The sequence below is a fragment of the Neomonachus schauinslandi genome, chromosome 4 (genome assembly GCF_002201575.2).
Source record: "Neomonachus schauinslandi chromosome 4, ASM220157v2, whole genome shotgun sequence".
NCBI classification, from domain to species: domain Eukaryota; kingdom Metazoa; phylum Chordata; class Mammalia; order Carnivora; family Phocidae; genus Neomonachus; species Neomonachus schauinslandi.
In genome coordinates, this window is record NC_058406.1 from 154509666 (window position 1) to 154534479 (window position 24814).

At 34.7% G+C, this 24814-nt stretch overlaps 1 protein-coding gene across 22 annotated transcripts in view; it reads left to right on the forward strand.

Moving 5' to 3' along the window:
* The window catches only part of RIMS2 (regulating synaptic membrane exocytosis 2), a 595628-nt gene that overhangs the window by 112634 nt on the left and 458180 nt on the right, over window positions 1-24814 (forward strand). For 12 of the 22 annotated variants that reach the window (XM_021688304.2, XM_021688302.2, XM_021688315.2 and 9 more), the window contains one exon: window positions 3766-3976. In XM_021688304.2, the coding sequence (XP_021543979.1) occupies window positions 3766-3976 (211 nt within the window). Of the gene's footprint in view, window positions 1-3765; window positions 3977-19365; window positions 19378-24814 lie in introns of all 22 variants that reach the window. The other 10 variants (XM_021688297.1, XM_044914274.1, XM_021688308.2 and 7 more) reach the window with 1 other exon arrangement.

Genomic DNA, 24814 nt, shown 5'->3' on the forward strand with positions numbered 1-24814 from the left:
GAAAATTAAAAAAATTACCTTTAAAAGACTAAAGAATCAGGGGGAAAAAAGCCATGAATTCTATGTGCTGTATTCCCCTAGCACTGGCGTTCTGCTGTTCTCATTGATCGGTAAACTTGGCCTTGGCTGGCTGTTCCTGCTGATCTTCTGGGGGAGGGGCCTGTTGCCATGGTTCTCAAGTGTCTTTACCGGAGGCAGAATTGCCCCCCCTTTGTGGGGTGAAGATGGCGGCCTCCCAATTTCCACCCCAGAGGAGCCGAGAACTCAGGGCCCCACTCCTCAGTGAGCCCCCAGAGAAAAGCAGTCAGTCACTCCCGTCTCCCTGGTCTCCAGCCACACTCCATGCTCACCCAGCCTGTGACCGAGCATTTCTATCTCTGGCACACAACCCCGTGTGGAGTCTCCAAACCCAGCAGATCCCTGCAGAGCGCTCCAGTGCCGCTTCTCCCCCGGGGGGGAGGAAGGGGAGTCTCCCCAGATCTGCCAGTTGTTGGGTCTCTGCTGGAAGAGCAGTGGCCCGACTGTACCGTGGATCACAGTTTATGGCAACCCCGAGCTGAGAGCCCACTTCTCGGCTTGTCTTTGCAGCCGACTTCGGCACTCTGATACCTGGGAGCTCTGCCGCACTCAGGCACCCCCGGTCTTTCTGTGACCCCGAGGGTCCTGAGATCACACTGTCCCACGAGGGTTCCACCCCCTGCTTAGCCACTGGAGCGACGTCCCTCAGCAGAGCAGACTTCTAAAACTTCTGATTTTGTCCTCTGCTGCTCTATCACTTGCCAGAAGCAGCCAATGGAGGCCCCCTCCCCTGCCGTCTATCCTCCCAAATATCACCTCAGATTCACTTCTCTTCACGTCCTACCTTCCAGAAAATGGTCGCCTTTCTCTTCAGAGAGTTGTTGCTATTCTTTTCTTCAATCTCCTGTTGAGTTCGTAGGTGTTCGGAATGGTTTGATCCCTATCCAGCTGAATTCCTGGGACCAGACGAAATTTAGGTCTCCTACTTCTCTGTCATCTTGCTCCTCCCCCTGCCTTTATTTTTTGAAGCATAATTTCACTGCATATGGGATCTTGGGTTGACAGATTTTTTTCCGTCAGTACTATATATAGCTATTACTGCAAAGTCTTCTAGCTTCCATGGTTTCTGAGAGATGATCTTCTGCAACTTTTATCATTGGTTCTGTACATATGATGTGTCATTTTCTCTGGCTGCTTTCATAGTTCTCTTTGGTTTTTAGCATTTTGACTATAATGAGTCTAGAGTGTGTGTATTTGGTGTTTGTTCTACAAAGGCTTCTTTGAGGTTTATGTGTCTGTGATTTGGTGGCTTTCATTAATTTTGGAAAGTTCATGGCCATTATACCTTCAAATATTTCCTCTGTTCTGTTTTCTCCTTTTGGGACTCCGATTTCACACGTTAGATCAATTTAGCTCTTGGATGCTCTGTTTTTTTCTTTCCTTCTCCAATTCTTTTTTGTTTGTTTGGATATTTTTTATTGACTTATTTCAAGTTTACTAATCTTTTCCTTAGTTCTTTCAAGCATATCCATTAGCCCATCAAAGAAATTCTTCATCTCTGATGCCATGTTTTCTATTTCCAGCATTTTCAGATGACTCTTACACTTCCCATCTTTCTGCTTTGGTATCCCATCTGTTCATGCCTGTTGTCCCCCTTTTCTATAAATCTTTTACCTTAATAATTATAATCATTTTCAAGTCAGTCTGATAATTCTGATAATTCCATTATCCTTGTCATCTCTGAATCTAATTATGTTAATTATTTTCTCTCTCAACAATGGGTTCTTTATTCCTTGCTATTTCCCCTGAGTATGGTGGCTTTGAATTGTATTTATGCCTTAAAGTGGGCATGCCTTTTCTGTCAGAATGTTAGTGTTGGAAATTAAATTATCGTCAGGTCAGAAGTTCAGATAGGTTTGGATTTTGTTTTTGCCATCATTATCTTTAGTGCATCACAGTCTTCAAATTCCTCCAGATTTCTCCAGTGGGCTACTGCTGCATTGTATTTAGGATGGATGCAGGAGTATCAGAAGTTTTTTCCAGTGTTTTGCTACCCTGTCAGCCATTTCCATTTACTTACTCCACAGGGGGCATCTCTCCATATGCTCTTGCCCCTTCCCCAGCAGTAGTCTATTGATGCTTATTTCTTGATTCTAGATTTGTGGCAGGGGCAAGGTGTTTTGTTGTTTTCCTTCCCTTCATCTTTGTCAGGACCTGTCCACCTGGGCCTTATGGATGAGGTTTGCTCAGAGTTCTTAGGCCCTTCTTCCCATAGAAGTAAATCTGCCTTGTATCTCTGATAGGTTTGGGATGGGAATTTCCATCCCTTCCCTAGTTATGAAAGGCCTTTGATTTGAGCTAAGGATGTTGGCTGAAGATGGTTTCCTGTCCCTCTTTCATGGGTAGAGGTTGTTTTTCCATTTAACCTTTTCCCTAGCTGCAGTGGATCTTTGCCTTTGCCCTGGGGATGACAGAGTTTCCTTCTTCTCCCTATGGTTTATAGCTTTGACATTTTTAGGAGAGATAGTCTGGGGAATGTGCCTGTACCCCAGCAACCACTAGTTACTCTTTTACACATACACATGTGTACCCCAAAGAATTGTTCTTATGCCTTGCTCCCTATCTTCCTCATAAGTAACCAGTAGAGGCCTGCAGAAAAGTGCTGTGAGTGAATGTGAACTTTCCTTGCACCTGGGCCTCTAGCTATTCCAAACTGTCATGTTAGCCCACACTTGGCCTTTTACAATTTGTTAAAATTTTAACTGATTTCCTCTTACCTGCTTGAATGGTGGCCCTTCTTTCTCCTTTTCTTCTGCCCTGCCAACGGTGAAACAGTGTATTTCGTTTCTCTTTGGAGGGGCTTGCTGTTCTTTGGAGTTCAGATTATTATTTGTTTGCCTTATATCCTCAACTCTCTGATGGGCTCAAGAAAAGTTATGATTTTGTAGATTAGTTAGCCTTTTATCATTTTTAGGTTGGGAGTGACATTATTTACAGTTTTGTAAGTCCTAAGCAGAGTTAATTATAGTTTTAAAACATTTTTAAATTTCCTTTATGAAGATAGTGGGGGTGAAAAATTTTATCAGTATTTATTTTTAAAGAGTAAATAATACCTCTTTCCAGGCAACTTTTTTCTCATTTTTTTGGTTTGTTTTTAAGATAAAAATTGGCCTTACTTTTATTTATACAGCCTTATTTGCTAGGCTCCTAATATTTCACAGTGTTTTTAAAGCCAACTAATATCCAGACTGTGAGCAGATTTAAACAATTAGTGAAAGCACTCACCCAGTGTTTTCCCCTCTGTTTGGATTCTTAAGATCACTCCAACTGAGAGTTGTCTCAATGATTTGAAGTTCATAGATTTTGGCTGTACTGTGTAAGTCAAATCAGCTCAGTCTATTTCTGAAGCTAAACCTTTGAAAAATAATATTTTAAATATTTTAGGGCATATTATTGAAATATGTTACAAATGGTAGATAGAAATTACAATTATAACTCAAAGAGATACCTCTATTAACATGTATTAATTGGCCCTTAAATTACCATGTATATCAGAGGACAGAACTAGTTGTAACACTCTTGTGATGTGCCATGTAGGATGTTATTCTATAATCAGAAAATTAAATTTTTATTCTTTATGCTCATTTTATGAATTTTTTGGATATAAAATTGTGTATAGATTGTTGTAATTATTATTTTTTTGAGACCATCAGGAAATCAAATTTTTCTTATCTATTTTCTCTGCAGAAAACTTCATCAGCAGTTTGAAATGTACAAGGAGCAGGTGAAGAAGATGGGAGAAGAATCACAACAGCAGCAAGAACAGAAGGGTGATGCCCCAACCTGTGGTATTTGCCACAAAACAAAATTTGCTGATGGATGTGGCCATAACTGTTCATATTGCCAAACAAAGTTCTGTGCTCGTTGTGGAGGTCGAGTGTCATTACGTTCAAACAAGGTACAGAATGAAAACTACACATAATTCAATTATAACTAAGCTTATAATACAGTTAAGCTAATTGTGAATAAAATAAAGCAGACAATTGAAATTAATATTCAGGTTAACCAATGAACAAAAAAACCTATAGTGTCCTCATTCTAGATAAGAAATTTTTAATTTTTCCTTTCAGTTAAAGAGATTTGTCTATTGTTTATGTCCTTTAGCTAATGATTTTGTTTAGAATCATAGGATCTTAAACTTTCAAAGATGATGAAGATAATTTAGAGATCAATTGGTCTAACTCCTTTATTTCACAGATGCAGAAAACTCAGATTCAGGGAGAATTAAGGTCATTCTTAAAGTCACACAACTGACTAATGTTAGAGCAGTGACACTGCTTTTTCCATTACTATACATAATTTTATAACTTTGTAAATCTACTTGTCCTTTGATCCCTGTTTTCTTTCCTTTCAAAGAGGCTCTTCCCAGCTTATAGAGTCTGTGTTTTATAATTTTATAGCTTTTGAAGCTACATTACCCTTTATTTTTGTTTTAACATTAATGAAATAAACATTAGACTATGGAATTTAAAGAAATGTTAAGGAAATGTTTTATACTAGATTTTTGTAGTTTATCCATCCACTTTAGGGAATATGTTAATGCTGCCCAAGGAATGCTTTGCTGAAATAAGCAAAAATAGTTATTATGTTTTTCTCAGTAAGTTCTTTAGAATTTGCATTTATCTCCTCCCTAGTATTTCATCACTTAATTCTTTACTTAGGCAGCTTTAAAATAGGAAGCTGATGTTTGTACATACATTACTTAGACATAATTATGGGCATTTGTTCTCCTGTGTGATTTCATGTCTCCATTTTCTCACTGTTTCCTGTTTCTCATTATTTTGTTTTGCCCAGAATAAATAATTTCCCATTTTTACCTCTAGTCTTTCCCCCTGGTTTACCTGATTATTTTTCTTTTCCTCGACTAGTTACATTGGCTAGAAACTCCAGCACAGTTCTGAATAGAAATGGTGAGAGCACACTCCCTGTTTTGTTCTTGATCTTAGGGAGGAAGCATTCAGTCCTTCTCTATTAGATATTATATTAGCTGTCAGCTTTTCATAGATGCTATCTATTCCTAATTTGCTGAGAGATTTTTTTGGTTTATTTGTTTGTTTTTACATCAGGAATATGTGATGGAAATTGTCAAATGCTTTCCCTCCATCTATTGAAATTAATCATGTTTTTTCTTTGCTTGTTAATGTAGTAATGAACTACATTGGTTGATTTTGAAATGCTAAACCAACTATATTCCCCTGGACACATCCCATTTGCTTAAGATGGATTAACCGTTTTATGTAATAATGAGTTTGATTTATTAAAGTTTTGTTTATAACTTTTGCTTCATGAGTGTTAGTGTCTGTAGTTTTCTTTTCTTGAAATGTGTTTCTTTGATTTTGGTATCACAGTAATGCTGGCCTGATAAAATAAATTGGGAAGTATTTCCCTCTCTTCAGTGTTTTAGAAAAGTTTCTGTAGGATTGGTATTATTTATCCTTTAATGTTTTGTAGATTTTACCAGGGAAGCCATCTGGGCATGCTGTTTAATTTTTGGGAAGGTTTTAAAGTACAGTTTCAATTTCTTTTAATAGGTATAGAATTGTTCCAGTCATTTATTTTTTCTTGAATGAGCTTTGGTGTTTTTCAAGGAATTTCTCCAGATCCTCATAATTTGTCAAATTTATTGGCATAAACCTATTCACAGTATTCCATTATTATTCTTTAATACCTGTAGATTCTGTAGTGATGCTACCTTTTTCATTTCTGATATTGGTAATTTGCATCTTCTCTCTTTTTTCCTGCTTAATTTGGCTAGAAATATATCAATTTAATGATCTTCTCAAATAATAAGTTTTTTGTTTCATTGGTTTTCTGTTGTTGATTTCATCTTTGCTCTTTATTATTTCTTTAATTCTGCTGATTTGGGGTTTAATTTTCTCTTTTTCTGGTTCCTTAAGGTGGGAGCTGAGGTCTTTGCTTTGAGATGTCTCTTCTTTTCTAATATAGGCATTACATGCTGTCAGTTTCCCCTAAGTACTTCTTTGGTGACATCCCCCAAATTCTGATATGTTATCTTTCATTTTCATTCAGTTTAAAATACTTTCAGGTTTTCCTTTTCTTCTTTGACGCATGAATAATTTAGAACTATGTTGTTTATTTTCCACATATTTAGGGAGTTTCCAGAGATCTTTATGGTAATGATTTTTAATTTAATTCTGTTGTGGTCCCAGACATACTTTGAATACCTTGAATCCTTTGAAATGTATTCATACTTATTTTATGATTAGGACATGGTTTATTTTGTTAAATGTCTGTGTATACTTGAAAAGGATATATATTCTTTAATTTTTTTTTAAGATTTTATTTATTCATTTGAAGGAGAGAGAGAGAGAGACAAAGAGAGCACAAGCAGGGGGGAGAGGCAGAGGGAGAGAGAGAAGCAGACTCCCCACTGAGCTGGGAGCCTGACTCGGGGCTCGATCCCAGGACCTGGAGATCATGACCTGAGCCAAAGGCAGATGCTTAACGATCTGAGCCACCCAGGTGCTCCTTCTTTAATTTTTTGATGGAGTGTTTTTAAATGTCCTTTAAGTCAAGTTGGTTAATAGAGTTATTCAAGTCTAGTATATCCTTTTTGATCTTTTGCTTATTTATTTTATCAATTATTTAAGAGAAGGATATTGAAATATACAACTATACTTGAATTAGTCTGTTTCCTTTTGCAGTTCTATGTATTTTTGTTTTTGTTTTATGTATTTTATTAAGTTCTGTTTTTAAATGCATGAACATTTAGAATTATTCAGTTCCTATTAATAAATTGATCACTTTATAATCATAAAATGGCTTCCTTTATTCCTGGTAATATTCTTTGCTCTGAAATCCACTTTGTCTAATCTTAATAAAGCTACTCTACCTTTCTTTAATAGATAGTATTAACATGGTTTACATTTTTCTCTTTTACTTTAGACTAATTTGTGTCTTCATATTTAAAGTATTTTTCTTATAGGCAGCATATAATTGGGCCTTGCTTTCTTATTCAACCTGATAATCTCTACCTTTTAATTGGGGTCTTAGATAATTTACATTTAATATAATATTTGATATGGTTACTTTGGTTATATCATTTTCCTTTTTTTGTACTTGTACCATCTGTTTTTTTTTTTTAAGTCTCCTTTGAATTAGTCAAGCACTTTTTATGATTCAGGTTATCTCCTTTGTTACCTCATTAGCTTTGTGACTCTATTTTATAGCTTTGTTGGTTCTTTGTTTTATCATTTTATTAATTGCTTCAGGATCTGTAGTATACATGTTTAAATTATCATCATCAGACTTAACTGATATTATACTATTTTACATATAGTATAATATAAGAACCTTCTAATAGTGTGTTTCTATTTCTACTCTTTTGGACTTTATGTTATGGTGTGATGTATTTTACTTTTACTTGTCTTATAACCTGACAATACACTGTTATTCTTTTTTGTTTAAAAAGTTTATCTTTTAAGGCGTTTTAAATAATAAAAGAAATATTGTATATTCACTGTCATCATTATCATTTCTGGTACTATTCATTTCTTTTCAGAGTTCTGTATTTCTGTATGGTATCGTATTTTATTTGCCTGAAATATTTCCTTCAATATTTATTGTAGTGTGAGTCTGCTGATGATGAATACTTTAAACTTTTTCTGCTGAAAATTTTGCTTTTTTTATTTTAAAGATTTTTTTTCTAGGCATAGAATTCTAGGTTGAGGGTTGCTTTCTTTCAGTATTTTAAAGATGTTGTTTCACTGTTTCCAATTAGAAGTGTGATACCATTCTCATCTTTGTTCTTCTCTATATAATAGGTTCTTTTTTTCTGAATGCTTTTTTTTTTAAAAGATTTATTTATTTATTATTGAGCGTGGGGTAGGGGTGGAGACGAGGGGCAGTCTTAAGCAGATTTCACGCTGAGTGTAGAGCCAACTGTGGGGCTCCATCTCACTGTCCTGAGATCACGACCTGAGCCGAAACCAAGAGTTAAACACTTAACCAACTGCACCACCCAGGTTCCCCTGTCTAATTGCTTTTAAGATAATTCTTTTTATCACTGGTTATGTGAAACTTAATTATGATGTTTCTTTGTGTATTTTTATTCATGTTTCTCGTGTTTGGAGCCTTTTTGAGCTTTTTTGATCTGTGAGTTTATAGTTTTTGTAGGGTTTTGGAAAATTTTGGCTGTCATTTCTTAAAAATATTTTTTTAATTAACATATAATGTATTGTTTCGGGGGTACAGGTCTGTGATTCATCAGTCTTACATAATACACAGCGCTCACCACAACACATACCAAATATTTTTATTGGGCTTTTCTTTTTCTCTTTTCCTTCAGGAACTCCCATTACCCATACATTAGGCTGCTTGAAGTGTTTTACAGCTCACTTATGTTATTTTCATTAAACCAAATTTTATTTTTCTCTTTGCTTTTCATTTTAATTATGTTTTATTGCTGTGCTTTTGGGTTTACTCATTTTTTTTTTTGTCAATGTCATATCTGCTGTTAATACCATTCAGTGTATTTTTTCATCTCAGAATTTCAATTTTGAACTTTTTAAAATATCTTCTATGATCTACTTAAGTTTTTGTACATGTAGAATACATGCTCTTTTTTTTTTTTTTAAAGATTTTATTTATTTATTTGAGAGAGAGAATGAGATAGAGAGCATGAGAGGGGGGAGGGTCAGAAGGAGAAGCAGACTCCCTGCTGAGCAGGGAGCCTGATGCGGGACTCGATCCCGGGACTCCAGGATCATGACCTGAGCTGAAGGCAGTCGCTTAACCAACTGAGCCACCCAGGCGCCCAGAATACATGCTCTTAATAACTGTTTTGATGTTCTCTTCTGCTATTTTCAACATCTTGTCAGTTTTGGTTGGTTTTGATTGATTATTCTCATTATGATATGTGTTTTCCTGACTCTCTCCTGAGTACTTTAACCACTTTTATATATGTTTATTAGATGTGAATTAAGAGTTTTTCTAGTTTTGCTGATGGAAACATCCACTGTTGTCTCTAACCCTTCAGATGACTTTTTTCACATGTATGCTCACTCATCATTACTAGCTGAATACTTGAAGGGACTCCCTGCAGATCTGTAGGGTTCTCCCTCTGCGGTTTTCTCTTCTCTAGTAAGTTGGCCTATGAAATGCAGCTGTGTTGGCCTCCTCAGAGTGCTTGTTCTCAGTTTGTTCTCTTCACCTGAGGATATTTGCCAAGCTGAACTCCAGCTCCTCTGTACTGCTCTGCTGCCTGGACAGTCTCTCAAAGAAGTAAGCTGGGGCAATTGTAGAGCTTATCTTGTTCGTTTCCCATAGGTTAGCTATCTCAGTACATTTTTGCCTGATGTCCAGTGTCTTGAAAACCATTCCTTCGTATGTTTTTCCCATATTATGTTTGTTTGCCAGGCAGGTGGAGAAATCTTATTCTTGCTACCCCACTTAGGCCACAAGTAGAAGTCTCTAATGACATCTGATTATAGTTTGCTTTATTATATATTTTCTGGTTTTTAATGTATGGTCACTTTATCCTGAGCCAAGTTTTAGTCAGTAAATTAAATACAGTGAAAAATTGGAATGCCCCTTGAAAGTCTGTTTTATTGTGGTCAACTATAGAACTCTGTATGTTGTGGATTAGCCTGGTGGATGGTTTATGGAAGAAAGAAGGAACCAGAAGTAGTACTTCCCACTTTTCTCATGTTTTTTTCTTATATCTGAGGGAAGCATTAGGGGAATGAAACATAAGAAAAAATAATCTAGATTTTAGCTCAAGGAGCATAACTTTGGATTTCTTTTATTAGTTTTTCTACATTTTCATTCAATATCTACTTGAGGAAGCATTCCTTTGTACGGTATGTATAAAGCTTGTCTATACTCTAAATGAAAAAGTATTGAGTTCAATTTCTCTTTTTAAATTGGATCATCCTATGTATGCTTGGTTACCTTGTGTAATAGAAGAAGGCTTTTGCTCTCAATAGTTGCTGAATGCACTTTTTGATTTATCATAGCCCCAAAGGATTAAGCTCAGTGAAATTTGTTCAGATAATTTTTATAAAGTAGAATAATGACAATACAAATATTTTATAGCTTAAAATTTAATTATAAAGCTATTTAAAAATTATTTTAGTAATCTATGAGAACAGAGATAAAAGAACCTTTTGTTTAATTTTGAGGCTCTTTCATGTGGCGCCATCCTTAACAATTAATTAACTCTTTTGAGATATATTTATGATTCAGCAAGAATAAATGTAGTGCAGGACATATGGAAGTATAATAAGTTTTTATGAAATGTTGCTTTCATTTATTTCCTTTTAAGATGACACTCCCTTAGTAAATAAAAGCTATATATTTAGGGGCGCCTGGGTGGCTCAGATGGTTAAGCGTCTGCCTTCGGCTCAGGTCATGATCCCAGGGTCCTGGGATCAAGTTCCACATCGGGCTCCCTGCTCCTTGGGAGCCTGCTTCTCCCTCTGCCTCTCTCTGTCTGTCTCTCATGAATAAATAAATAAAATCTTAAAGAAAAAAAGCTATATATTTAGTTCAGATTTAAAAATAATGACTTTATAAGGAAGAAATTATTTTGTAGTCATCGAATGGTGATTCTAGTAGGACAGACATGAAAGGTAATTTATAATGAGGATTATTTTAAGCTTCAAAGCATAGCAGCATTTTTTCTTTCTTTTGCTTTTTGGTGGGAAAAATAGATTACCATGTGCTTAAAAGATATCTAATTTTGAAAAAGTAAGTAATATACATTTTTCAGAATTGTATTAATTTACAAATGTAATAGATGTGATTTTTTTACTATAAATTATCAGATTTGAAGCAGAATGAATTATAACTTTAGAATGGTTATAAAAGCAAATGGTCCTTAAGCAAGTCCCTTAAAATATATTGACATACATTGTTCAATATATTATATGGTAAGAGTGAAATAATAAGACGTTTCTACTGTATAACCATGTCATTAAGTATCATTTATATGAATGATTTTAATGATTAATTTTTAAATTGTTCACTGAGAGATAAAATAATGATTAGAGTATTTCTGCAATCCTTCAGGTAGTTCTTTCTTTTTTAGAAATTTCAAGTCACAGGGCGTCTGGCTGGCTCAGTTGGAAGAACATGCAACTCTTGATCTCAGGGTTGTGAATTCAAGCCCCAAATTGGGTGTAGAGATTACTTAAAATAAATAAATAAAATAAAAAAAAAAATTTCAGGTCACTGTGATTACGGGCAAGTCTTTAGCTATTGTGCTGGTGTGATATATAATATATAGTTATATATAATCAGTTCCCATATGCCCAAGGCAAGCATATCATATATGAATTTTCTTTTAAATCTCATAGAATTACTACATACCACTATATCAGGAAACACTTGACATTCTCCAGGAAGTGGTTGGCATAAGTTGAGACAGTAAAAGAACCAAGTTTTGTTTCTGCCCTGGTGTTGTGTGACTTTTGTTTGACATGTCACTTCATGTCTTAGTGCTTCTGTTTCCAAATCTGTAAAATGAAAGCATCAGTTTGTGATTTCTAAGATCTCTTCTGGGTTTGACATTTTATAATTTTAAAATTAATACTAGATAACTTGCTTGAAGTACCTAAAAAGTATATTCATATAGCCAAATATGTTTACTGCTTAAATAATTTTTAAAATGGATTTGAGAAGCTCCATTAATTCTCCTATGTTACAGTATCTAGTACACTGTGTGTTAAACTTTGGTTTTTATCCCATCCCACATTTATAGAACATAGGAGTGTTGAGGGCATCACTATGTTAGTAAACTGTGTTCATAGGAGTTTGAGAAATAGGTAGCAGGCAAGGTTATTAGAATTATATAATTCATAGAACTACCGTTAAGGAAGTGGCTGCATCAGGTGGATCCTCAATTTCAAGCCTTTAGGCTCAATAACCTAGAATGTGTGAGAATGTTATTTGAAATGGTTGTTGAATTTAAAAGGAAGAATTATTTACCCTCATTGATGTCAGCCTCCCTAATGGTAAGAGTAATATAGGGACTGTGAGAAACAGTCTAACTTGCAGAGTCTTAGGACATTTTATACTTCTTCATGCATGTCAGCATCATGGGAGGAGGCAAAATAATGTTGCAAATTGAGCATAAAGAAAAACATTTTCGCCAAAGTTTACATGAACTCATTCCCTCTCCACATGGCATCTTTTATAGTTTTCACCTGGCTCAGCCCCACCTCCATCACCTGTAGGGCATGATTCAGTGTGGGTAATATTACCTAGAAGAGTTAGTAAGCTTACAAAGACTATGGTAGTTACCAGTTTGGGATTGTTTCTCTTCAGAAATCTCTGGATGATTCCATAGGCATTTTATACTCTGAGGTATATGGCAGTGGGCTTGAAAGTGAGGTAGTGTACCCCCTGCTATGGAAGGAAGGCTTTCTGAAGAGTAGATGAATGTGAATAACTTAAGGTGCAAAAATTTCCATGTGTATTCTTTCATTTTTTCTTAAAATTGATCTACCTGAGAACATTTCTGTTTTGTGGAATTTTCTTTCTCACTTTTACAATTGCCTTTATACTCTTCAAACCAAAAGGCTGCTCCTTAACCCTACCTAATGTGAATCTAGTCTTTATATAATGTATTGCTTCAGGATGTAAAAATTTCTGGGGCGTGAAACAAAGGGACAATTCTAGAATGTATTGTCCTGAGGGAGAGTTCCTTGAGGGCAGAGCAGTTAGAGGTTTTTCTAAGAAATATAGAAAGGGGCAGCACCTTATTTCATTCAGGCAGCAGACTTCTGGTGAGACTCTGGTGCCTCATGTCTCTTTTTCAGAATTAGAACTTTGATGTGTGGTGATTACTGTGACCCCTAATGCCACATTTATTTGAATTTAAAAATGAATTTGGACTCTTTGAGAGAAAGACATATTTGTCTGATGGTTTCTCAATGTGGCCTGGTTTTCCAAATAGGTTATATAGTAGACATTTTCCATATATTGAATGAGGTAAATCTGCAACTCCAAGATTTGATAAAAATATAATTAAAACATACCTACAATATACAACATATCTGAAAATGCATCCTTTCCAACTATTGAAACTTAAAATTTAAATGTTATCCTAAAAATGTGTGAGGGGTAGATGGTTTTAGAAATTTATTTTAGAGAAAAGAAAAAATATATTTAGACTACTGTTATATAGCAGGTGCATAGGTATGCTTGGTTAATGGCATATTGTTAACCAATGGCTTGGCTAATGTGCATTTGAAAGCTTGCTATTTACTTGCTGTCTACTTGCTCCTAACCACTTGGTGGGAAGAATCCTGCTCAGTACCTAATATCCTCATCAATAAATGAAGTAAGCTCCTTATCAGTAGATAAGATGAGCATCAGGTTAAATAGATTTTACTTAGCTTGTAAGGGGAAGATTAATGATAGCATCTGCAATGAATTCTAATCATAAAAGTAGACTATGTGGTAGTTTAATAGATAAAGAAATTCAGGATATCACCAAAACTGCAGCATAAACAGACAGTAGGTAGGGGAGCACAAAGGAAATGGAATGCAGACCCTGTGTGAGAGGAGGGTTAGAAATAGTAATGAATTCCTCTACCCTTTTTAAATGGAATACACAATAAATCTCACCCAATTCTTTTTCAATCACAAGAAAATATTTAGCTTCAAACATAAGCAAAAAAATAAATGAGATCTTATCTGAAACAATTTTTTAAGTTAAAAATAATCCTGATCCATAAAAAGAAAGGGCATAAGGGGGCACAAAGGAACTTTTGGAGGTGACAGATATGTCTATTAACTCCATTGTGGTGATGGTTTCATGGATGTATTCATGTTTAAACTCATCAAGTTGTATACACAAATATATGCATTTTTTTTGTATATCTAAATAAATCAATGCATGACCCAATTGGAAAAAAAAAGTACATAAGATTCTTCTTTTGAAATCTTGTCTTTTTAATTCCCTTTCAATAAGTATATTAGAATACCACTGAATCTCACTTAGGTCAGAAACAGGCTATGTATTTTCTATCACTGGAATGACCCCCAGATCTATTCCTTCTATAATTTTCAACATTTTGAATGGCACCACTATCTACTCTGTCACCTAAACCAGAAAACCAGGAATACTTTCAGGTTTCTATCCATCACCCCTCTTTACTCACAATGTTTGGATATGATCATTTCCTCACTACCTATATGAACTAGTAACCGCGGTTTTATTTAGGCTTTCATCTTCCATCACCTGGACTAATGTTAGTCTCCTAACTGGTCTCTCTGCTCTTGGCTTGATTCCTCATACACATACTTCACATATTGTTACTGTGATATTTGTAAAATGTACATCTGATTATTTTACCTTCTGCTTAAAACCTATTTAATGACGACTCATTTTTTGATGAGTCATGAAGTCATCACGACTCATGAAGTTTCTAGTGACGTAAAGAGCCCTATGATTCGTACCCTGCCTAACTCAAGGCACATGCTTCACTCCATTCTGTATGCCCCAGCCAAACTACACTATTTGCATTTTTCTTAAATTATTACTGCCATTTATCTCTTATGCTTTTGCTTACCCTGCCACTTTAATCTGAATTACAGCTCTGCTTTCCCCTAGACCCTGCTCCTACCCATAACCCCTACCCACTTGATGAACATTTACTCATTTTTCTGGTTTTTAATATCATCTCCCCATAGTGTTTTCTTTGGGTAACTCATGTGAATTAATCACTCTTTTGTGCCTCAATGGATTCTGAACCCTTCTAATCTAGTACTCCTGATATTTTATTATTAAGTGACTCTATTTCTCTAAGTCCTCTTGTTTACTGTAGGTTTCCATGTGTTTGGCACATAGTAGATCAGTGTAAATACTTGCTGAGTGAATGAAGGGAAGAAAGAAATCTGGTGTACTTACATGGGCATGTTATTCTGGGATAGGCATTGTCTTTTTTTTTTTTTTTAAGATTTTATTTATTTATTTGAGAGAGAGAGAGAGAGCATGAGACAGGGGAGGGTCAGAGGGAGAAGCAGACTCCCTGCTGAGCAGGGAGCCCGATGTGGGACTCAATCCTGGGACTCCAGGATCATGACCTGAGCCGAAGGCAGTTGCTTACCCGACTGAGCCACCCAGGCGCCCCAGGCATTGTCTTTTGATCCAGCTCCTTGCTGCAGCTCAGCACTGTGACAATGGTTTTTTGAAGATGGCAGTCCAAACTTGTGAACAAATGAATAAAAAAGACAAATTTTATAGGCAGTATGTAATTATTGCAATTCTTAGAAGAAGGGATTAGACTTGACAGAGAAGATGGAGTAATATTGTAGTGGTGTGAGAGGTGGTTTGGGATTGATTATACAAGGTAGGCAAGAAGAGAGAGATGTGATGGTAGTTTAACTATGGAGAGTATATTGTATTGATATAGAGGGAGGGATTTATCTTTTTGGCAATACAAAGAAGGAAGCAGTAGGAGAAAGATTGAATATCTAGAGATTTTATTGACTTATTTGAGAGAGAGGGTAAGAAAGTGAGAGAGAGCATGAGAGTAGGGGGAGAAGCAGAGGGGGAGGGATAAGAAGGGGGAAAAAATCTCAAGCAGACTCTGTGCTGTGAGTGCGGAGCCCAGTGCAGGGCTCAATGTCATGATCCTGAGATCTTGACCTGAGGAAAAATCAAGAGTCCGATGCTTAACCAACTGAGCCACCCAGGTGCCCCGTGATTGAATATCTAGAGAAGGAGTCAGAGGGAAACTGACATTGGTTTACTAGGTGACTGGGGAACTAATAATGGAAAATTATACAAAGAATAGTGAATGATAATGAGAAGGTAGATTAACACTTCAATTGATCTTCAGGAGAGGCAATGTAAATTGGTTATTAGCAGAAGTGATAAGCTAGTAAGGATGGCCATAGGGAGAGTTGATTATGGGGACAAAATGGTGAGTATAAAATTATTAGAAAATAAAATACATTTTTAATAGCTTTTTGAAAGAAGTTTTAAATATATATATTTGTACTATTAAACTTTTAATAAATAACTTTTGGACATACTCTTAAGTTATTAGAGTTTTCAGGTCTAGTAATTATGACCTGAAATAATTTATTGATCAATTAAATTCACTTTCAAAGAACACTTTATTTATTTGAGAAGAGGGAGAGAGAGGGGAGCTGGGGCAGAGGGAGAGGGAGAAAGAGAATCTTAAGCAGGCTCCACACTTAGCACAGAGCCCGACATGGGGCTCGATCTCACCACCCTGAGATCATGACCTGAACTGAAATCCAAGAGTTGGACGCTTAACCAACTGAGCCACCCAAGTGCCCCTAAAGAACATTTTAAAATTCAAATTATCCATATGCTTAAAATAAAAATATTTCTCCACAGCAAGTTATTTTTATATTTCATATATTTATATTTTATATTTCAGAATATAATATTTTATATTTCATCAGTCTTTGTCCTAAGATCCTTGATAATATTTTATATTTATACACTACCTTTGATTTTCATGCAACTCAATTCCATTTTATTAATGAGCCTTATATCACTTTTGACAAATACATTAAAATTTCTGACTTAATTGTATTACTAAAATTTGATTAGAAATTAAAATTTGTTTTTAATTTCTTTTCTTGGAAGGCTTGCTAGTTCAAAGAGAAGGACCATTTTGATTAGGAGTCATCATTCTCATTCTTCCTCTTTCTTCTAACAACTTCCTGGGGATTTTATGCACTCCCATACCTTCAAATACAGTATATATGCTGATGATTTACAGATATGATTTCACTAGCCAGATTATTCTTTTGAGCTCCAGATCCACATATATAATTCCTACTAAAAAATCTCTGTTTGGATATATTAATTGGCACCTCAAATATACCTTGTCTATACCTGAATTCATTATTTTCCAAGTATGTTTCTCATGTGTTTCTTCTTTAAGGAGTGGTTCTCTTCCAGTTGCTCAAGCCAGACTCGGAGTCCTCCTCTATGTCTTCATTCAAGTATTAATAGCCTTACTCTCAGTATCTCCTAAATCAGTCTATTTCTCTCCATTTCTCTTGCTACTACTGTAGTTCTCAATGCTCTCAAATTTGTTTCTTACCCAAAATATTTCAATATCTTTTTTTTAAAGATTTTATTTATTTATTTGAGAGAGAGAGAGAGAGAGTGTGCATGAGTGTGGGAAGGAGCAGAGGAAGAGAGAGAAGCAGACTCCCCACTGGGCAGGGAGCCCGCCATGGGGCTCCACCCTAGAACCTTAGGATCATGACCTGAGCCGAAGGTAGAGCTTAACTGTCTGAGCCACCCAGACACCCCATATTTCGGTATCTTCTTAATCGTTCTCTCAGCTTCCAGATTTGTCTCCTTCCAGTCAGTGTGCACTTTGTAGCATAGTTGAAGACTCAGTAAATAGTAGGTAATAATATTATGCCTTATTTATAAATCATATGATAGGTTTTTTGTTTATTTTTTTATTCCTGTTGAAAGATAATAAGGATATGATGACAATAATATTTCATAATGTTTTATAGCTAAGTTTTTCATGTATGTGTTATAGCTGAAATTTAACTTATCTGTTCAGAGGGATTAACTTGGCAAATTCATTAGTTATAGCTTCATTTTGTTTCATTTTTTAAATTTCTGCAGTGTGGATTAATTTTTGTTAAAGTGTTATGCTTTTAGTTAACCATGGAGACTTTAGTTCAAACATACCAGTTATAATTTAGTCATTCCCACATACTTGTATTCCAAATATACCAGTCTTATTTGTGCCTTTGTGCTTTTTGCATATTTCATGTTCTTTGCATAAAATATTCTTCCTTACTGGTCTTGCTTGACATTCTCTTCTTTATTCTTTAAAGACCTGCTTACATCTCAGAAACTTTCTCTTAATCCTTTTTCTTAAAGTCCTGTTATCTCCTCAATCATTGTGTTTCTATAGTTAGTGCTTTGTTGTTTTCCTGCTTTCAGAAGTCTCTCTGTTCTGCAATGGGTTTTTTATTTTTTTTTTCTTACTACATTTAGTTCTTTGATGGCAGAAACTGTCTTACTTAATTATTATGTCCCAGAAATCTAGTTTAGTGCCTGATACATATATATTGAGTGCTTCATAAATGATTTTTTTAGACTAAATGATTAGCAATAGATGTCCTGGACTGTGTACAATAGCTTTTATATGATCTTTAGTTTTATCATTTGTAACAAATGAAGCAATCAAGAACACAGTATAATGTAAAGAATGCAGTTCTCTCCCTTCTAGGCAATATCCTATGTTTCAGTAGGTTAGAATATTAGATATAGAACTCTATCCCAGGCACTGTATTGAAGAGCTTTCCATGTTATTTTATGTCAGAAAATCCTATAAAGTAAATATTAATTCCCTATTTTGCAGATAAAGGCTTAGAGAGCTTAAGAAAATTGCACAAGATATACAGGTAAAAATGTTATTTAAAAAAAAAGGTGGAATTTTAAGATAGGTCTCTTCCTCTTTGTCACAAGTATTATATACGGCCACCCATATTTCAGAGAAGCAGTGATCTTCAAAACACATGATTTTAATTTTTAATTTATGTAAGTTCTTATATCAGATCATTAGTATTACGTTATCACTTTTACTGTTATCATTATTTTATATTTAAGTAAAGAGAAATGCAACGATTTTTAACTAGAGAATATCTAAATATGTTCTCTTGACCAAGTCATGTATCTTGCTATTTTATTTTCCACATTTATAATGGGAAACCATAATCCAAAATTATTGACTGTAATCATAACATTTCATCTTTAATGCTTTTTTCTAATTTTTTTCTTTTTAGTTATAAAGTTTAGAAGGCTTCTAAATTAATGGGACAGAAATAACTTTTAGAAGCAATATGCATAATTCATATAAAATTTTGTCTACTTTTGACAGTATATGATGAAATTAAAGATAAAGAGTGATGCTGTGGTTTATTGTCTCTGCACTTAAAAAGCTATTTAACATTTTTCAGTTTCTCTCTTTGGATTAATTGAGTGTTTAATTGGGATTTTATTTGTGGAAAGAACATTCTCATTTTTCTGATTGTATATTTATTGCTTTTATAGAAACTATTGTTTATGTATCTTTATATATTCTAGTATATGGCATGCTCTTGCTTGAAATGTGTGGAAAAACTTTTCCTTTTAAAATGTTTATATTTCAATCAAAATGGTAAATTAGACTTCTTCAGAATTTTTATTTCACTTACAAACTCTTAAAAACTCTTACTTGTTTTAAGAATGGAATTAATTATTATTTTTTTTGTTTTGTCTTTTCTGTCCTTTCTAACTTGCTTTCGTGGATTTCACACCAGGAGGACAAAGTGGTTAGAGTCTTTTTTTCTGTCTAATATTATTTTTTTCTTGCTGTTATTGCTAATTTTAATTTTATAGCTGTATTTAATTTATACACCTAAGTGTTTTGTTACAGCTGTAGTGCATGGTTATTGCTATACATTGATATATTTTAAGCATGCTATCTGATTTTACTGATAAACACATTTTATTATATTATAGATGAAAATTTGATTACTTCATTTGATTCTTGAAAAAGCTTGCTTCTTTAGAGTTTCATATTTTTTTTAAAGGAGAGATATTCTACTATTCTTCATTGTGATAAGAATTCCTTTCATCTTATGCTTCTCTAAACTCATCATTGTATTGGTCAGAGTTTTCGAAAGAAGTTTCTGATTTAATATAAAGATTTAATCTTTCTAATAATGAGTCTCAATAACATTGAACATGGATTTTCTGAAGTGTATAGTTATAGTTGATTTGAGCCTTTATATTTTTATTTTTGTTAACAATATGTTTTAGAGATTGGTAAAATGTCTATCTTATATCCTCATGTTGAATATTAGATATCACTATAATTTTAAAATACTCAGGTATATAGAATTTGACCACAGGCAGGATTTGAATAATCTGCTAATGTCTGTGGAAGTCTGATTTGGATTTGAATCTGCTCTGGAGACTGGTGACTTCCTGCAAACATAGATAAAAATCTTTCTATTCTGATTCCTTTGATGAGTCAGACTAAAACTTGAGGTCTTTTCAAGTTTTCCAAATTCAAATTGGCATAATACCCAAAGAGAGATCCTTTAGCTGATTATCTTCTAAGAGTACGTTCTTTTTTGTTGGTTGGAGCATTTTTATTCTGTTCAGTTTTCATTTACTTGGTTGGGATAATATGGGTGTTGGCAAATACTGATGTAGGTTTAGAATGAAATCTCTGAGCAGAAGAAAAGATAGTGATGACCTTCTTTTTTTTTTTTAAACCTATAGGAATTCTACTAAATTTTGAAGGCAGTTTTGAGGATGTACATTCAATTATCGTAGAACTGTCCCAGACTACATCATCCTCACTTCAGGGCAGGTTCCCTAGAGAACCTACCAGCTTTCTACCAGCCAACTTTATTAGCTGACTGTCAAGTAGGACAATTCAGGCAATTCGAAACCTTTAGAATCTCTTGTGCTACTTTTGTGTCCAGAGTTAACACAGGCTACATAATAGTTTGTCATCTGTAATTTCCATAATGAATTCTGACACTTATCCTAGAGATGAGACTCTTGGTGCTAACTTAGGTGCAGAAATGACTCTCAGGTACTGACAAGATTTCATAATATAACAGTCTGTATTTTCAACCACAGAGAGGCTAACAGATAAAAGTATGTGAATTTTATGTGGGTTTGGAACATCACAAATAAAACTCAACAGGCCTTTTTAATGACACTCTTTATGCAGCCCTGTTTAATAGAACTTTCACCAGTGATGACAGTGTTTTATATCGTTAATATCCGATGCAGTAGGTTCTCATCACAGGTAGCTATTGAACATGTGAAATGTGCCAGTGTGGCTGAAGAACTGAAATGGAAATTTTATTTAATTTTAATTAAATTTAAATAGCCATAGATAGCTAGTGGCTAGAGAAACCCCAAGCATGGGTAGCAAACATTCTGTGACTAGTCAGCCTCTAAGGCACTACCCTGTCCTCACAGTAGCAGTATAATGTGTAGACGGTCGTGGAGATACAAGCTGCATGGAATGTAGGAAGGCTACACTCGCCAGTGCCGGTCTCTTATATAGCCCAGGAGAATAATGGACAAGGGGCAACCTCCCAAAGGGCAGAACCAGGGGACATGAATGACAACAGTCAAAGGAGACGAGCTGAATCAGGGGCTGCCAGATGGGGTAACCAGAGAAATGAAGATATGTCCATGTAGGGATTGCTGTGTGCTATGGATAGTTAACCACTGTATCTTTCTGATTCTTCCTGTTTTTGGATGAGAGTTGTTGCAGTCACTCTCTTCTTTCTCCATCATTGTGTATTGAGTGTGTTGGGAACAGATAAACTTGTCTTTCAGTGTGTAGTCGGTGGTTCACAGTGAGGTACACTCAACCTTGATGGAAAGATTTGCTAGAGATCCTAGATTCAGAGCCAGATTTTGTAACTAGATGAGACTTTGGGACTATCTCCCTTAGGGAGGGAGTGAAATGTGTTATGTGTAATGTGTATACATATATATATATATATACACACACACATGTGTATATGCATATATACATGTTATACACACATTATACATATACATATATATACTTTACACATACATACGTTACATATAGACATGTGCATATATATGTACACAAACACACATATGGACTGTTGACTAGTTGAAAGAGCAGACTGTTCTAGAACTTGTTCAATAGCTATCCTAACTTCCTTCTCTCTTGCAATCCCCAATGGAAGGACCTGAAAGATATAAAAATTTTTAGATTTCCTTACAACTGGGAATGGCTGTGACACAGTTCTAACAAAAGAAAATTTATGAGGGCTTCTAGAAAGTCATGATAAAAAAAGAAAGATGTATCTGGCACTACCTTTTAATGCAAAAGTGTTATCTTGAGCTTTACCAGCCCTTTGTGAAGATGAGGGAAAAGCCAAGAGTATTGGAATCATTAGGCATGACATTGTTGAGCTACTGATTTAATAGTATCGGACACCTTTCTTCAATGTGAGAGAAGTACCCACCCTCAATTAGTTTCTGCCACTAGGAGTCAGATTTTCTGTTACTTGTAGACAAAAGTATTCCTAATGGAAACCTTAGTGGAGATGTAATGTGCTGCAGAGAAAGCATACAAACATCCAGCGTTGTTCTTCAGAAATACGGAACTAGAAGAAAGAAATACATATTGATCACTGTCCAGATACTCATCTATCTGCCTTTGCCTCTAAATGTTTGAAGAATTAGGATCACTTAACATGTCTGCTTATATATTACATACAAATTACTTCAGATTATAAATGGTAAATTAATATGAATATGTTGGTCTTAGAGATAGAATATTTTCTTAAATATGAATTTATCCTATTTCACATAGAATCAAAGAAAAGGGATTGAATTTTTAAAAAAATATAATTTGGTTGTTTCTTTGAATTTTGTGTGGAACAAATGAGGAAACTAAAGTTCTATGGTAAAGTATTTGCCCATAGGTTAAAGCATATCTTTGTTTATCTTGTAATAAACATTGACCCATTCATGTCTAGTGAGAGCATAATGAAATTATAGCTTTGGGAGCAAAGTGATGCTCATTTCACTGTCTAGAGATAATATTATCTGTTTATATAAAGACCACTTTAACGAGGATCCTCTTTCTTTTTTTACAACAGTGATGAATTCTTTTAGGATACCAGTATTACTAGTGGTTATTGTTATTGAAATGAAGGGTGTGGAAGGATGATATGTGACTGGTAGTATTTCTCACATTTCAAGAAACAGGAAGGTTATCTGTTGGGTTGCAGCTGCAGCTATGATATTCAGAGCAAAGTGCTTTGTTTTCACTGAAATTTAATGCTTTTTCTGATTTAAGCACATTATTCAGGATTCCATACCTGTGTGTTTATCTAGCTGCTCATTGTAGTTCTCCTTTGGAGTTGCAATTCGGTAAGAAAGTATGTTTGTAGTATGGTTGATTGTTCCATTTCATCTGGGCAATAGCTGTGCAGAGCTGCATTCCAGTAAATACTGTCTTAACAGTGATAAATTAGCTTATTTGCTTTTGCATTTTATTTGACAATAAAATAACATGTATATGATATTAATAAAATTGTTCTAGAAATTGAATATAAGAGCTCTGTCCGGGCCACTTTTATAATAAAATCACAAGTTTAAATGCTACCACTACCATTCTGCCTCTTATTGTAAGTCTGACAAAGACCAGAATTTATACATTTTCACTAAGAATACTATACAAACCTCCAGGGTTTTTGTTAGCAAAATAGAAGTATTTTGAACAATATTATTTAGACAACATACCCTACCACAGAAATGTGGAAAAATGCATTTAGAAAGCAGGGAGAGGGTGGAGGGAATGGGTGAAATAGGTAAAGGGGATTAAGAGACAAAGGCTTCCAGTTACAAAATAAGTAAGTCACAGAGATGAAAAGTACAGCGTAGGGGAAATTATCAATAATATTGTAATAACATTGTATGGTGACAGATGGTGACTACACTTATTGTGGTGAGCACTGAATAATGTATAGAATTGTCAAATCAATATGTTGTATACCTGAAACTAATAGAACATTGTATGCTAATTATACTTCAATTAAAAAAAAAGACGGGAAGAGTTTTGAGTAGGAGAAATTGAAAGACAGGGAAATTGTAGAGCCGGGAAAATATTGTGCCTATTTAAAAGACAGGAATAAAAATCACATCAGTAAAAAAAAAAAGATAGGGACTGCTGAATATTTACTTGGATATATTATATATTCTAAATTCAGTGAAAAATTTATAATAATAAAAATCATTCACCTGATCAGTTGCATAGTTTTTGTAAATGGGCAAATGAACTTTGGAAATCTCATTTAGATCTCTTATATAAAGGGATTAAAACTCACATTGTGCAAATTCTGTGAAATGACATATCTGTAAGATAAAATATCCTACAGGGAAATTATAAAGAATATATATGACAAGTGAAAATACTGGTAACTATAATATGTTGAAGGTTTTAGAGGTTCATGTTACTAATAAGAACTGATTTATTTGGCTACGATAGAGATCCGAGGAAGTTGGAGAGAATATGATGTATATTTACAATTGCAACATAGCTAACTACTTTTTTTCAAAAATTTTATTTTATTATGTTATGTTAATCACCATACATTACATCATTAGTTTTTGATGTAGTGTTCCATGATTCATTGTTTGTTTATAACACCCAGTGCTCCATTCAATACGTGCCCTCTTTAATACCCATCGCCAGGCTAACCCATCCTCCTCCCTGCCCCCAGAACCCTCAGTTTGTTTCTCAGAGTCCATAGTCTCTCATGGTTCGTCTCCCCCTCCGATTTCCCCCCCTTCATTTTCCCCTTCCTACTATCTTTTTTTTTTTTTTAACATATAATGTATTATTTGTTTCAAAGGTTACAGGTCTGTGATTATTCATCCTTACACAATTCACTGCACTCACCATAGCACATACCCTCCCCAATGTCTATCACCCAGCCACCCCATCCCTCCCACCCCCCCACCACTCCAGCAACCCTCAGTTTGTTTCCTGAGATTAAGAATTCCTCATATCGGTGAGATCATATGATAACATGTCTTTCTCTCATTGACTTATTTCGCTCAGCATAATACCCTCTAATTCTATCCATGATGTTGCAAATGGCAAGATTTCATATTTTTGATGGCTGCATAATATTCCATTGTATATATATATATATATATATATATATATATATATATATATATATA